At 61.9% G+C, this 15,244-nt stretch overlaps 1 protein-coding gene across 1 annotated transcript in view; it reads left to right on the top strand.

The window, feature by feature from the left end:
* The window catches only part of PLXNA1 (plexin A1), a 49,623-nt gene that overhangs the window by 18,228 nt on the left and 16,151 nt on the right, over positions 1-15,244 (top strand). Inside the window, exons 4-20 of the mRNA XM_044252868.1 lie at positions 1,951-2,091; positions 3,047-3,147; positions 3,459-3,582; positions 3,678-3,831; positions 4,108-4,207; positions 5,429-5,543; positions 7,992-8,192; positions 10,069-10,165; positions 10,240-10,433; positions 10,541-10,692; positions 10,785-10,905; positions 11,221-11,357; positions 12,309-12,476; positions 12,942-13,035; positions 13,197-13,436; positions 13,525-13,668; positions 14,007-14,241. Coding sequence (XP_044108803.1) covers positions 1,951-2,091; positions 3,047-3,147; positions 3,459-3,582; positions 3,678-3,831; positions 4,108-4,207; positions 5,429-5,543; positions 7,992-8,192; positions 10,069-10,165; positions 10,240-10,433; positions 10,541-10,692; positions 10,785-10,905; positions 11,221-11,357; positions 12,309-12,476; positions 12,942-13,035; positions 13,197-13,436; positions 13,525-13,668; positions 14,007-14,241 — 2,518 coding nt within the window. The remainder of the gene's footprint in view (positions 1-1,950; positions 2,092-3,046; positions 3,148-3,458; positions 3,583-3,677; positions 3,832-4,107; positions 4,208-5,428; positions 5,544-7,991; positions 8,193-10,068; positions 10,166-10,239; positions 10,434-10,540; positions 10,693-10,784; positions 10,906-11,220; positions 11,358-12,308; positions 12,477-12,941; positions 13,036-13,196; positions 13,437-13,524; positions 13,669-14,006; positions 14,242-15,244) is intronic.

The raw sequence follows: 15,244 nt of genomic DNA on the forward strand, positions 1-15,244 counted from the left end.
TGAGGTCTGGTCAGGCCTGGCTGTCAGGGCCTCTGGGGTGGAAGTCCCAGGTGTCTGGTTGTGAGGGGCCACGTTGGGGCACTAGGGGACAGGGCCTGGGGCTGGGTCTGGGCTTCTAGGTGGCTGTAGGCAGCCACTGCAGGGAGGGGGTCCAGGCGTAGGGCAGGGCTCTGGGGGAAATCTGAGTCTTGATATGAATCAGTTGAGTTGAGACTGGGTCTGGAGATCTGGGTCCTGCTGCTGCCCCTGCCTGCACCTGGGCCCTGCCCTCCTGACCTTCTTGTCCCCTGCCTCCTGGTCATTGTCCAGGCTGGCCTTGTCAGGCCTGGGTGTATAGCTGCCAGGGTGTGGGGATTGCCTTGTGGCCCAGCCACTCTGTGTCCCTTCTTCTTGGCTCACTGGCTAGGTCCTTGTTTAATTTTCAGAATAGCTCTGATGTGGGGAGTAGTGTCTGTCATCCCCATTTCACAAGTAGGGACACTGAGGCAGAAAGAGGGTCAGCACCCCACCTTGGTTATACGATTGGGGTTGTCTGAGCTGGGGCTGAGGCCTAGGCAGTGTGGGTCCAGAGGCTGTGCTTGGGGTCTTCTTGACCTCTCCCATGGCTGATGTTGGCCTGGGCCTGCCAGCTTGAGAAGCTGACAGTGGGCTCTCCCTGTGCTGGCTACCCGCCCCAGCAGGACAGGAGGTTTGTGGAGCTGGCTGCGCACAGGTTGGGGTCCTGTGCACGACCACCCGTGGGGGCGCTGAGGCTGGGCTGCTGTGGGCCCTCACCTGGCACCCCTTCCCCTTGGGCGGCTCCTGGCCCAGCCCGTGGCTGCCTTCTCCTGCCCAGCTCAGGGCTCAGCTCTTCCGGGTCTGGTTTGACTTAAGCCTGCCTGCCTGGCCGGGAGGCAGCTGAGCGGATGTGGGGGGTGGCCTCGGGCTCTCAGGAATGCAGCCCTCCCCCTTGCCTGCAGCCGTGCAGCAGGCAGCCTCTGGCCCAGAGACATAGCGCCCCACCCTGGCTGGCTGCCCTGGGCCCGCACAGAGCAGGGGTGTTCGCTGCCTCTGCGGCCCACCCCAGCCAGTGAGGCCTGCCCTGGCCTGTCGGTGTGGAGGCGCAAGAGAGGGGTGCTGGGCTGAGTCCTGGCCCTAGGCGGAGGTGGAGAGGGGGGCTGGCCACTTGGTTACAGCCAGGGAGGGTGGGCCTGATGGAGCAGGGCTGGCTACCTTTTGCCCTGGGAGCTTACCCAGGACCGGCTGAGCTGGGCAGACGCTGCCTCATGACTCCCATCTCTGGAAAGCCCCCTGGGTCTTTCTGTTAATTAAATACATTTGTTTGGTAAAAGCAACTAAAAATACTTGCAGCATTGCAAGCTGCAGAGAAGTGCTGGCTAATTAACGCCCGGTTTGTTTGGGATCTGGAATATATTTCCATGCTGTAGAGATGCCTGCCCTCTTGCCTTCTTGTGGTAGTATACCCCACTCCAGGACCCTGGCTTGCCCCCTCACTCCAATGCTGCTTCCCTGCCCCGGAGTCTCCCAGTTTGACTTTTCAGCCACATTGGACATGCCCCTTTCCCTGGAAGGCCCCTGCTGCCTCGTCATTCCTTCCTACCCTCTGCACAAATAGCCCTTCCTCTGGGGCACCCAGCCTGGCCCTAGGGAAGGTGGGGCACCTGCCAGGGGCTCCCGCCACCTCTATGCCAGACGGCTGTGCAGCTGGTAATAGGTGGTAGTGGGTAATGGTCATCCCCATGGTCTCTGTTGACTGTTAAAGAGGCTAGGGCAGGACCCACCTATGGGGCCATAGTTTATCCTATGCAGCCTCCTTGGGATGGGTGGAGGCCTCAGCCTTGTACTTACAGGCCAGCCGGGGGAGGGGCTCCAGACCCCTGCCCTGCAGTAGGTGTGGGGCTGGGGCAGAAAGACGTTAGCACAGCCCCACTCTGGCCCTTGACTCCACAGATCCTGGTGGACCTGGCAAACCCCAGTGGCCGGCCGGCCCTGGCCTATGAGAGCGTGGTGGCCCAGGAGAGCAGCCCCATCCTGCGGGACCTGGTCCTCAGCCCTGACCGCCAGTACCTTTATGCGATGACAGAAAAGCAGGTGGGTGACCTATGGCCAGACACGTGGGGCGGGCGTGGATGGGGGGCTACCTTCAGGGTGCCGGGCATGGCTGTCATTGATCTACTCCATCCATACTGGTTCTAGATTTTCCCCCATCAGCGTTGGAATTCCCATCCCCTCCCTGAACAGTTGCACATTCTCAGGAACAGTTATTTGAGTAAGTTTTATCAGAGTACTGATGTCATCTGAGGGCTGAGAGTACATGTCTGGGGCGCCGAGTTCTTGGGCTGAGGCCCTGCATGGCCCTGGTCCCATCTGCCCAATTGGGGCTTCAGGCAGCTGTCCCGATGGGGTTGGCACCTGGCCTGGCCCCCCTGGTCAAGGCCCATCCATTTGTGTTCCTGGCATAGCCTACTTAGAGCCAGCCTCTGCCCTTGTCAAGCTGGTGACCCCTTGGCCAAGGGGGTGGGCAGGTGGGGCAGTCTAGGATGGGTTTGGTGAGGCCAGGCCTCACTCGTTGGCCAGCTCTCGTTTCTCCTCTGCTCCTCTCCCGGCCGTCAGGTTATTCCAGCTCTCCGAGGATTTCAGGGCCAAGCAGGCGAGGTCAGGGTGAGCAGGACCCAGCCTGTGGCTGTGCTTAGGATTGGGGCTGACGCTCTGGTGGGGAGCTCAGAGTCCAGACGGATGGGGGAGTGACTCTGGCTGGAGCTCTCGGTTCTTCTTTGGGTAGTTCACCTGCACCAGCTTGCTTGCCTCCTGGCTGCTGTCTCCTGGGGAGAGACCCAGTCCGTTTGGCCTGACTTGGCCAAGTCAGGGTCACAGGACCGCCTTTGAATAGACCGTGCTGGAGAAAGGGCCAGAGATGGAGGCTTCCCTCATATAGGGGAATAGGGCCCGGTACAGCGGACACACAGTGATGGTGAGGAGGGGGGCTGGCAGGGATCTCTGGGAAGGGCCTTGCGGGGTCCTGAAGCTGAGCTCCCCGTTCTGGCAGGTGACCCGGGTGCCCGTGGAAAGCTGTGTGCAGTATACATCATGCGAGCTGTGCCTGGGATCACGGGACCCCCACTGCGGCTGGTGTGTCCTGCACAGCATGTGAGTGGATGGGGTGCAGGGGTGGGCTGCAGGGCCCTGGCAGTCTCTGATCTGAGGGGACCCTCATGGCCACACTGTGGCCGTCATAGCTCCCCTGTGAGCACCCCTGGGTCTCCCCTGGGCGAAGTTGCCTGGGATTGGCTAAGTGATGGCCTACCCACCTTCACCCCAGTAAAGACAGGGTACCAGGTAAAGCTGCTGGGTTCCTCCAAGTGCGGGTGAGGATGACCCTGCTGAGCAGGGGCTGGCAGGCTCGGGGTGCCCCTCTGGCTACCTTCCCCACGCCCAGCCACAGCACCCTGTGCCCGCAGCTGCTCCCGGCAGGATGCCTGCGAGCGGGCCGACGAGCCCCAGCGCTTCGCCTCAGACCTGCTGCAGTGTGTCCAGCTGACGGTGCAGCCTCGCAACGTGTCAGTCACCATGTCTCAGGTTCCGGTGAGCACAGCTGCCCCGGCGGCGGGGGCAGGTGATGGGGGGAAGGGGGACCTGTGGGGCCTGCTCACCAAGGCCTCCTGCCGTGGGGGTCCCAGCTCGTGCTGCAGGCCTGGAATGTGCCCGACCTCTCGGCTGGCGTCAACTGCTCCTTCGAGGACTTCACCGAGTCTGAGAGCATCCTGGAGGATGGTCGGATCCATTGCCGTTCACCCTCTGCGCGGGAGGTGGCCCCCATCACGCGAGGTCAGGGTGAGTGTTGCCACAGCCTGGGGCCGGGACAGCCCCTGCAGCCATCCTGTCAGTCAGGGAATAGGCAGCACATGTTTCCTGTGGGGTGGCAGGGGAAGGAGCAGGTGACGGCTCGGGGTGGGGATTGCAGGTGCCTGCCCGCAGGTGCCTGCACAGGCGTGCCTATGCACGTGGTGGCAGGGAAGGTCCTTGGCGAGGCCGTCCCATCGTGGGCTGGCGCCCTCGGTTCCTTGGCCCCACGTGGCCCGGTGAATTGGGCCTACACTGCTTCTGCAGGAGACCAGCGCGTGGTCAAGCTTTACCTGAAGTCCAAGGAGACAGGCAAGAAGTTCGCATCCGTGGACTTTGTCTTCTACAACTGCAGCGTCCACCAGTCGTGAGTGTTCTGGTCCTCCTGGCCCTCCTGGCCCAATACTCCTGTGCGGCCACATGGGCAGGGGTGGATTGCTGGAGCCAGGTACCTGCTGCTCAGGGACAGACAGGAGTCTAGGTCCGCCCTGGTGGTGGTTGACAGAGCCCCTGGGGGCACAAAGAGCTGAAGTTGGGAGTTTCCCTGCTGCTGCCCCAGTGTGCTTGTCTTGGGGCCTCAGAGGAAGAACAGGGGAGCCGGTGACCTGTTATGCGTCCTGCCATAAGCTGGGGTCCCGGGCCTGACCTGGAGGGGACCCAGGCTGGAAGGCCCCTGAGGGGTGAGGGGGGTGGCAGGAAGGCCCACGCAGGCTGTGTGGTTCAGCCGCGGAGCTGGAGGCAGCTGGTTTTCAGCGGGGCCTTTGTTTATTGACCTCCAGACTGACTGTCCTGGCTCTTCGTGGGTGCCCACGGGGGACCCAGGTGTCGGTGTCAGCCAGCTTCCTCTCTCTGCCCAGGGCGGCCTGGGGTTTCTGGAGCAGGGGACAGTGCTCAGAGCCGGAGGGGAGGGAAGGTCTTTGGAGAAGCAGGGTGGCCGGCAGGCTGGGAGGTCCTTGAGAGAAGTCAGAGGTGGTTTTCTCCAGGTGAGGTGGGTGACACGGGTGCTGCAGGGATGATGCAGGGATGACAGGGTGCCAGCCACAGGAGTTTGCATGGGCCAGAGCACGGCAAGGGCCCTGTCCAGGCCTGGGGACATGGGGGCGTGAACTGGCCAAGCTTCTGCCAGGCAGAGCTTGCATTCTTGGTGGGGAGGCAGCTGTCCACGACTGCTCTCCGAGGCCCTGTAGCTATGGCTTTCCTCCTGAATTGAAGCTGAAATTCATTGAGCTTGGAATAGAAAATGCTTTTCCACATCTGCTCCGACACATTTCCCAGCACTAATTGTCACGTGTGGCTTGGCATGGCCAGTGGTCACCTCAGTGGACACTGTGGGCTTTAGGCGTTTGCTTTGTCGGCAGACACTGAGGTGGGCTGTCAGGTGTTCTGAGTCTGGAAGAAAAGCAGTGAAGTAAGAGGGAAGCACCAGGCGGGCCTCTCTGAGCAGCGGGAGGAGCAGCCAGTGCAAAGGCCCTGAGGTGGCACTGTGATCTGCTGCCAAAGAACCAGCAGGGAGCTAGTGCAGCCCCATGTGGCCACTGGGTGGAGGCACAGGCTGCCCCAGTTTCACTGCCCTGCCCTCTTCCTGCAGCTGCCTGTCCTGTGTCAACGGCTCCTTCCCCTGCCACTGGTGCAAATACCGCCACGTGTGCACTCACAACGCTGCCGACTGCGCCTTTCTAGAGGGCCGTGTCAATGTATCTGAGGTAAGGCCATCCGGGAGAGCTCAGGGTTTCAGAGCTGTGGCAGAACCCAAGAGCTCCCATGGGTGGCTGGATGCTGATCTCATGGCTCATGGTGTTAGGGACATTCTCTGAGGCTGTGTTGACCTGAGCCCAGCCTGGTCACTGGCTCTACTGTATAGCCTTCCGAGAAGGCCTCAGAAAAAGACCTCTAGTTGGAGGCTGCAGACCAGAGAGATACCCAAGGGATGACACAGGGAGGGGACCATCCACCCAGTGCAGTGGGAGCCCACAGCGGGAGATGTCTGGCTCGGCCAGTGTGGAAGTCCTGGGGACTGGCATTGTGTAGATGAGGGAAGCCCTCAGACTGACCGGCAGGGCGGCTGGTTGGTTCTTGGAGTTGTCTGAGGTACTGCGTAGTAATTGATAGTAATTAGGTAGTAATTATTTTGGAGCCTGGGCAAGGCACTGACTTTATTTATGAATAGCCGGGCTCTCAGAACCAGGACAGGCCAACCTGGGCACTTGCCAGCGGGGAGTGGGCATGCAGGGTTCCCCAGGCACAGCCTCAGGGTCCAGAGCCGGGCCCAGAAGCCAGGGCCCTCGCTTTGGCAGTGGACGGCAGGCCTGTTGGTCAGACAGGGCAGGAACGTATGGGTCCAGCTGGCTGTGGGGCATGGAGGGAGCAGAGGACATGCAGCCTGCCTTGGGCCATTCCTCACAGAGCCTCCTCTGGCCAGCCTCCACGGTCACCCTGTGGACCTTTGTTTGTCCACTCACTGGTGTAATGTCGCACATGACAGGACAGGGTAGTTGTTGGGGGCAGCCCAGGGGTAGGCAGGGACCTTGGGCGTTTGGGTCAGGGGTGGTATCTGTGTGAGCAGGTGGTGTGAGAGCCAGGACAGTGGGCTTCCCTGGGAGTGTGGCTCACGTGGGCATCTGGGCAAAGGTGCCATTAGGGTGGCAGGGTCATGGGCAGCAGAAAGCCATGGAGGCTGTTGTGGGCCTCGGTGGAGAAACATAAGAGGGCCCTCCTATAGGGCCCCATGTGCTGCTCAGCCTTGCCGCCTTACCACCTGGTTTCTGCTCTTAGCACGGAGACATTGCATGGGCAGGTGTGGCCGGGATGGCTCAGAAGGCACCCCCGATTGTGCCGGGGTGTGTGTCGGGGGCGCTGCAGGGGGATGTGCTGAGGGCAGGGTTGAGGGCCGGGTTGCGGGCAGTCCTGGGGTCCAGGGAGGTCGCTTAAGGGAGGGACTTACCCCACAGATGTACCCTCTTCAGCTGTAGTCCCAGGTTCTATGGGGACTTAACTAAGGAGTGTGACGTGGGCCAAGCTTGACCAGTCTTGTTGCTCAGAAGGCATTGGACTCCTCACCTTCACCCTGCTTCCCACCTCTGGTTCTGGTTTGGATCTTGTGGGGTGGCCCCTCAGGAGCTGGGTGTCAAGGCGTAGCCTGAGCCAGACTCTGGCCTGATGCAGGCACAGATGCCACACCCCAAGGGAGAGACCGGGGCCCCTGGGCATCAGAGATGGTGTCTGTAGAGGGAGTTGTGAGGCTGGAGGGTGAGAGGAGCCCAGTCCTGGTGGCCAGAAGGAGCCAGAGCTGCTGGTGGTCCAGGAGGGGCAGCCAGGGGCTGGGGAGGCAGTGGGCAGATATCTGGGCTCGGGGGCTGGCTGGGACACCTCTTTGAAGGCCAGAGAAGCGCTGGTGTGGGTGTGGGCCCCTGAACATATTAACGGCGGGGCCTACGTATGTGTCCTCATCACCCGCCTCTCCCCGTGGGTGCATCCCTGCAGACCCAGCAGTGAGTGGTCAGCCGGCCAGGCTTTGCCTTGCCACAGCCCAGGTTCCCTCCTCGGGCCCCCACAACCTCGGTGGAGCAGCCCAGCCCAGGCCCGCCTGGGGAGTGCTGCAGGGCTTGGGGATTACAGCCTGTTTTCAGCATCTCTATTTAAAGCCCAGCTCAGCGTAGTTCCCGAGGGGCCTTCTCCTCCCGAGGCTGCTGCCGGCCGTGCTGCAAGGGAGCTGGGCCGTTGCATCAGTCACTGTTGCCGAGATGCTGGCCCTGGGGGCCCGGGATGTTTTCCTGCCCGCTTTGGCTATTTTTACATGCTCTCTGGGCCCCCAGCTGGGAGCTCCCAGCCCAAGCGCCCCACACGCTCCCTCGGCTGCTTCTGCCTCAAGAGCCTTTCCAGCTGTGGGCCAGATGGGGCCCCTTCGGTGGCCGATTGGTGGGGTCCTTGAGCCCTGCGAGGGCACATGGGCACACGGGGCAGGCCACAGCCCAGCGGGTACAGAACCCAGGCCTCCCGCCTCCCGCTTGTCTAGCTCGTTCTGAGTCCTGGGTCGCCCAGTGCGTGAAGCAGGCTCAGTGGTGCTCACAGGCTCTGCACAGGGGTCGAGGCTGGGGGTAGGGCACGCCTTGCTGGTGGCACCAGCCCTTTAGCTGAAGCCTTGTCGCCCCCAGGACTGCCCGCAGATCCTGCCTTCCACCCAGATTTACGTGCCAGTGGGTGTGGTGAAGCCCATCACCCTGGCCGCTCGCAACTTGCCGCAGCCTCAGTCGGGCCAGCGTGGCTACGAGTGCCTCTTCCACATCCCAGGAAGCCCAGCCCGCGTCACCGCCCTGCGCTTCAACAGCTCCAGCCTGCAGTGCCAGAACTCCTCGGTGAGGCCGGGGGGCTGCCGGGCGCCCCATGTGCTGCTCAGCCTTGCCGCCTTACCACCTGGTTTCTGCTCTTAGCACGGAGACAGTGCATGGGCAGGTGTGGCCGGGATGGCTCAGAAGGCACCCCCGATTGTGCTGGGGTGTGTGTCGGGGGCGCTGCAGGGGGATGTGCTGAGAGCTGCCCAGATATCTGGCGGGAGCACATCGTAGACATGGGAGAGGGTGACTTGGGCAGACGGGGTGAGATTATGCACACGTGGTTTTGCATGAGCTCTTCCAGCATGGGCAAGGCAGCCAGGCTGCTGTGCGGGACGCCCGTGTGCCAGCCTCCCCTGTGCTTCCTGGAGGGCTGAAGTCAGGGCCACAAAGTCCAGGCACTCGGCTCCTTTTCTGCATCCGGCCAGACCCAGAAACTGTCCACAGTGGCCGACATGGCGCATGGTAGCCAGCGGTGTTGCCCGAGGGCTGGGGAGCAGCCACGTTTGGAGTCTGGAATCTGCTAGAGTAACAGTTCAAAGCCTTTGGTCAAGTCCAGCGAGTTGAGCAACAGCAATTGCTACAGACCCACATCCTTCTCTGGTGGATGGGGGTAGTGTTGCACTGGTGGTCCTGAGACCAGCCTCAAGCTCTCCCCTGGCGGGCTCTGTGACGGCTGGCAGGCCTGGTTTCCTCATCGTTCAAGAAGGGAGTCATTAGGAGAGAGTTCCAGGGGAGAAACCTGTGGTCACAGGTGTGGCCGCCTGCCATTAGCGGTGGTTCCTTGGCCAGCAGTGCCTTGTGTGTCTGGCGGGGTGGGCTGGGAGTCACAGCAGCCTCTTGGGGGCAGGGGGCAGGTCAGCCACCTAGCCAGGCCCTTGTGGCCTGCACCTGGCTGGAGAGGTCCCTACACCTTCCTATCTATCCTGTCCTTCCCATCCCATCTCCTGATCTGTCACGCCCACCCCCTGCTTCCACCCCAGGGGCCTCCAACCTCTCTTTGCTCCCAGGAGTCTGTGCATACCTCTACTGCCCTGTTTCTCTGCCATCCCCCAGTCTGTCCCCTCCGTCCTGCCCTCCTCCTACCCTCCCCGGCCCACATTTGTCTTTCCTATGATTGTGTTGAAAGGGAAAAGGGAGTACTAGGGAATTTGATAGGATCCAATTAAATTCCTGCAGATAAAACAGTGATGAATTGCTTTGGGATGGAGTGGAGGTCTTCAGCTGCAGAAAGTGGGACACAGCTGGGAGTGCTGGGCCCCAGCTCCCCAGGGAGTGGTATTGTCCCCAAGCCCTGCCCAGCCTGGGGGGTGGGAGGGCAGGGCCTTCCCTGATGCTGCTTCCCGCCAGGCCAGGGCTCAGGGGCACACACGTCTTAAACCTCGGGGCAGTCCTGGTATCAGGATCAATGAATCCATTCAGCAGACAAAGAAGCAGGTTCCAAGGGGGCCAGTTGGGAAGTTCTGGTTCTGTAGTAGAGCAGACTGTAGAGGGAAATGGAGGTCACCCTGGAGGGTGTGCCTCATGGGGCTACTGGGGACAGGTTTGGCTGGAGAGCGGGGATTCTGGCACCAGGAAGGAAGCCCTGTGTGTGTGGAGGGGTGTGCGTGTGTGTGTTTGGGGGGTGGTAAGCTGAGACAGAACTGGGTGTGACAGCTTAGCCATCTCGGCTGGCTGGCAGGTGGGCAGCTCTGTGGGATTTCTGGCTCCAGATGGGAAATGCCATTTTGGGCAGGCAGAGCCCCCAACTCTGTCCTGCCAAGCCTGTTCCGGGGGGCCAGTCCCAGAGATAGCCAGGAGGGGCAGGGAGGCCCTGCCCCACCACCCTGGACAGTGGCCTGTGACCCCAGAGTCTAGGCTGTGTGTATAGCCTGACCACCAGCTCACCTACTGCCCACAGTATTCCTACGAGGGCAATGATGTCAGCGACCTGCCTGTGAACCTGTCGGTGGTGTGGAATGGCAACTTCGTCATTGACAACCCTCAGAACATCCAGGGTGAGCTGGGCAGGGTGCCTGGGGCTCGAGGGGATGCTGAGGGCAGGCCAGGCTGACTGTGTCCCTCCCCGCAGCCCACCTGTACAAGTGTCCAGCCCTGCGAGAGAGCTGTGGCCTCTGCCTCAAGGCCGACCCACGCTTCGAGTGTGGCTGGTGCGTGGCGGAGCGCCGTTGCTCCCTGCGCCCCCACTGCCCCGCCGACTCGCCTACCGCCTGGATGCATGCCCGTCATGGCAGCAGCCGCTGCACCGACCCCAAGATCCTTAAGGTAGGCAACCCCCCAGCACCCCCAGCCCCTGACCGCTTTCCGCTCCCTGCCCGGCTCAGCCCGCAGCGGCGGACTGCACCGGCGTCCCAGCCCTGGCCTCTCTGCAGCTGTTCCCTGAGACGGGCCCACGGCAGGGGGGCACGCGGCTCACCATCACGGGCGAGAACTTGGGCCTCCGCTTTGAGGACGTGCGGCTGGGCGTGCGTGTGGGCAAGGTGCTGTGCAGCCCTGTGGAGAGCGAGTACATCAGTGCTGAGCAGTGAGTGCAGCCTGGTTAGGGTGGGCAGGCAGGGGTGCCCTGGCACCCAGGCTGGACCCTGCAGCCCACTGAGACCACTTGGCATCCCGCAGGATCGTCTGTGAGATTGGGGATGCCAGCACCGTGCGGGCTCACGATGCCCTGGTGGAAGTGTGTGTGCGAGACTGTTCCCCCCACTACCGGGCCTTGTCCCCCAAGCGCTTCACCTTTGTGGTAAGCCTCACCTTTGTGGTAAGCCTCTCCCCTGCCCTCCGCCCCCCCCCCCCGCCCCGGTGACTAGGGGCTAGCTACAGGGAAGACTGCGCTCTTGGTCCTCCATCAGTCCCCTCATCCAGCAACACCTCTGTTCTGGTCTCCCCTCCCCTCCTTGTCTCCTGGTCCCTCCTGCACACTTTGGGCCCTGCCTGTGGGCTGCATATGAGAGCCCATGTGCACACAGGGCCCGGGAAACGGCTGGAGGTGTGAGCAGGCCTCTGGCTGGAAGGGCAGGCCTTTCCTGCAGCTCAAGGAAGTCCCTTCTTCCCATAGACTCCAACCTTCTACCGGGTGAGCCCTGCAAGAGGGCCTCTTTCAGGGGGCACCTGGATTGGCATCGAGGGCAGCCACCTGAATGCAGGCAGTGACGTCGCTGTGTCTGTTGGCGGCCGGCCCTGCTCTTTCTCCTGGTATGGGCTATAGATGTGAAGTGGGGGGCCAGGGCAAGGCCTACCTTCCTGGGTGGTGGTTGGTTCAGATGGCTGCATGCCCCCTCCCGTTGCCCAGGAAACAAGGGGGGTGTGGAGAGCCAGGCTGGGGTGATCACTATGGAAACCAGAGGCGGAGAGTGTTACCATGGAGACAGGCTACCTCCTAGAGTGGGAAGGGCAGGGCAGGCAGGGTTGATGGGTGGGCGGAGCCTGGACCTGAGGGGCGGGCACAGCTGCCCTGTTTTGGGGGTGAAGGGGATCCCTTGGGAGCACAAGTATTTAAAAAAAATTCTTAAGAGAGGAAAAAGAAATCTTGACAAAAGCCTTGAGGCTTGAAGTGGATAATTTTAGATTAGGGATGATAATGGAACGGCCCTTTAAATATTTTCCTGTGGTAATTATCCGCTCTCAGACTAATTATTGGTGTTTGCAGCCTTGCTGCAGGAGTGGACCCAGTGGCAGGGGGCCTCTGCTGCGCTGAAGGAGCTGAGGGGACAGGGGCCCAGGTGCAGGCAGTGACTGACTGCTGCTCACTGGGGGTCACCAAGTGCTCTCGCCACCCTGGCCAGTTCATTCAGCCTCCTCATGGCCCAGGCTTGGGTTGGCTCAGTTATTCTGTCAGGAGACAGAAGGAGAGGTGGGAGTAGCGACCGTGTGCCTGGCTCACCTTAGTGGGAATCCATGCTGAGCGTGGCCCTCTGGGAGGCACACGCTGAGCCCCTTAGAGGGCCTGGCGGGAAAGTGGCTGGAACAGTCAACGGGTACCTGAAGCGGGTCCCACTGGGGCTCCGTTTTACAGGTGGGCAGGTGAGGCCCAGGAAGTGCCAGTGCCTTGCCTGCACCGCTGTTGGTGACAGAGCCAAGCTACTGAGCCTATCTTGTAAACAAACCCCACACCTGTGTCCTCACCGCCCCTCCTGGCTTCTCTAGGAGGAATTCTAGAGAAATCCGGTGTCTGACGCCCCCTGGGCAGAGCCCCGGCAGTGCCCCCATCGTCATCAACATCAACCGCGCTCAGCTCACCAACCCGGAGGTGAAGTACAACTACACAGAGGACCCCACCATCCTCAAGATCGACCCTGAGTGGAGCATCAACAGGTGGGTGCCCCTCCCCCACAGCCCACCGTGAGCCTCCAAGACCCCATCTGTGCTGTGTGGTCCCTGCTGAGGGTGGGGCTCCTGCACCCGCCTCTCTTTGTGCTTCTCTGCATGGGCGGGGAGCAGGACCCACACGGGTATGTGAAGACCCGGAGTGTTGCCGTGTCCTGGATGCAAGAGCCCAGTTTTCGTGTTGGTCACGGACACAGATTGTCTGCTAAACTCCGGGCTGCTGGGCTCTTCAGAAAGATCAGACAAATGCAGTGAGGTGCCCAGAGTCAAGGCTCTCAGGACGAGGGACCGTGTGCACCTTGAGACGTGGTTGGTGCCATTGGAAGTCCAGTGCACAGGGATTCTAACCTGCCCACCATCTTTGAGGAGCTTGACTGGCATGTCTGGCCCAACCTGTGTGTGTTGGGCCTGGGCAGAGCTTCCCCCCACCGTGACCCCCTACCCATCTTCCAGCGGAGGGACCCTCCTAACGGTCACAGGCACCAACCTGGCCACCGTCCGCGAACCCCGCATCAGAGCCAAATATGGAGGTGTCGAGAGGGAGAACGTGAGTCCTTGTGGGATCCCTAGCAACTTGTGCCACTGTGGGGTGGGGGAGGGGGTACGGAGGGGGTGGATCCTGGGGACGGAAAGCGGCAGCCACTCGGCCCTGCTGCGGCCTGACTGTGTGGGGAGCAGCCAGCCCAATATCTACACTTGCGTCCCCAGAGCTGCCTGGTGTACAATGACACCACCATGGTGTGCCGGGCCCCATCTGTGGACAATCCCACGCGCAGCCCCCCAGAGCTGGGGGAGCGGCCCGACGAGCTGGGCTTCATCATGGATGACGTACGCGCCCTGCTGGTTCTCAACGCCTCCTCTTTCCTCTATTACCCGGACCCTGTGCTGGAGCCACTCAGCCCCACGGGCCTCCTGGAACTGAAGCCCAGCTCCCCACTCATCCTCAAGGTGGGCCCCCATGAGCCTGGGGTTGGGGGGCCTGAAGGGGAGGGCTTGTGGGGCCATGGGGCTCTCTGGCTCACCCCAACCCCTGCAGGGCCGGAACCTCCTGCCTCCTGCACCCGGCAACTCGAGGCTCAACTACACGGTGCTCATCGGCTCTACACCCTGCGCCCTCACTGTGTCAGAGACCCAGCTGCTGTGCGAGTCACCCAACCTCACGGGGCAACATAAGGTCACGGTGCGTCCAGGCCCGCCCAGCCATGTTCTGGCTCCAGCTCTGGTCTCCAGGGCCCCACCTGCCTTCAGCCCACTGACCCTGCCCCACCCAGGGCAAACCTGACTCTGGGGCTAAGCCCCAGACTTGCCTCTGGCCCAGAGAGAGGGCAGCTCAGCTCTTACTCAGCCCTGAGGGCCCCTGGTGGGTCCAGCACATGCCCTGAGTACCCATGTCCCCACCCGCTGCCCGCTCCAGGCCAGGGGCAGGTGCCATGGTTCTCTCAAGGGGATGGTACCAGGGGCCTCTGGAGCTTCTAGTGGGCAGGGGACCTCCTGAGTGGCCTGTACCCCCACCCCCAGGTCCGGGCTGGCGGCTTCGAGTTCTCGCCAGGGATGTTGCAGGTATACTCGGACAGTCTGCTGACCCTACCTGCCATCGTTGGCATTGGCGGGGGCGGGGGCCTCCTGCTGCTGGTCATCGTCGCTGTGCTCATTGCCTACAAGCGCAAGTCTCGGGATGCTGACCGCACCCTCAAGCGGCTGCAGCTACAGATGGACAACCTGGAGTCCCGTGTGGCCCTGGAGTGCAAAGAAGGTGCGTCGTCAGAGTCACAGGCATGCGTGCATGTGTGCGGGGCAGGCAGCGGCTTGGGGGACAAAAGGGGTAGGCTTGCTGAGGCTGCCACCGCATGTGAGCCGGGCCCTGTCCTCCCCACAATTTGGCTCGGTATTCAGCCTTTTGGTGCCTTTGCTGTACAGGTGTGGGCAGATAGGTGAGGCTCTGACCAGGGCCTGCATGTAGGCCCTGTGGTGAGTCTGGCCTCTGTGGATAATGCCAGAGACACAGACCCTGGAGCCACAGAGCTCGTGTCTGTGAGCCTGCTTGGCTGCAGGATCTCGTGTTGTGCAGGACACATGACCTTTTCATGTCTCAGGTTCCTTGTCTGCAGGATGGGCGTGGCGATTCTGTCCCTGGGGTCAGGCACGGCACCAATGAGCCGGGGCCCTCTTTTTAGGCCCTGAGTACATAACACACCTTGGCCGGTAGAGGTTTTTGTCTTCTAGGGGCTGTCCTGGGAATAAGGCTTCAGCCTAGCCTCCTATGAGGGGCATGTGTCCCTTAGGACCCTGCTGTGTGAGTGGTGGAGATCAGCTCAGGGCCTTCAGTAGAGAGACGTCGTGTGGGCTTTTGTGCAGGGCGAGTCTGGGGCACAAGCTGGCTTCCAGCATGGCTGGCCTGGACCCTCAACTTCATCTTCAGCAGCCTCTCCCTGGGATGCCCGGATGAGCACAGGGGGCAAGCTCAGCCTTCCTGCTGGGCCAGGCCCCACCCAGTCCCTAATGCCATGCCTACTCCCACACCCCCCCTTCCCTACAACCTGCTCTCCTGGCAGCCCCCAGTGAGAGTTGGCAGACCCCAAGGGCAGGAGGGGGTACCCCAGAGAAGGGGATATGTCCTGGCAGGCAGGGGTCGCCCCACCTCCGTCCCACATGACCCAGAGAGGCCAGTGTGCCCCAGGCCCAGGCTCCTCCCCAGCAGAGCAGATACTGCTCTTCCTGCCCATGCACCGAGGGTACTGCTGCAGGGTGGGCAGAAG

The sequence above is a fragment of the Neovison vison genome, chromosome 6 (assembly GCF_020171115.1).
Source record: "Neovison vison isolate M4711 chromosome 6, ASM_NN_V1, whole genome shotgun sequence".
Classification (NCBI taxonomy): domain Eukaryota; kingdom Metazoa; phylum Chordata; class Mammalia; order Carnivora; family Mustelidae; genus Neogale; species Neogale vison.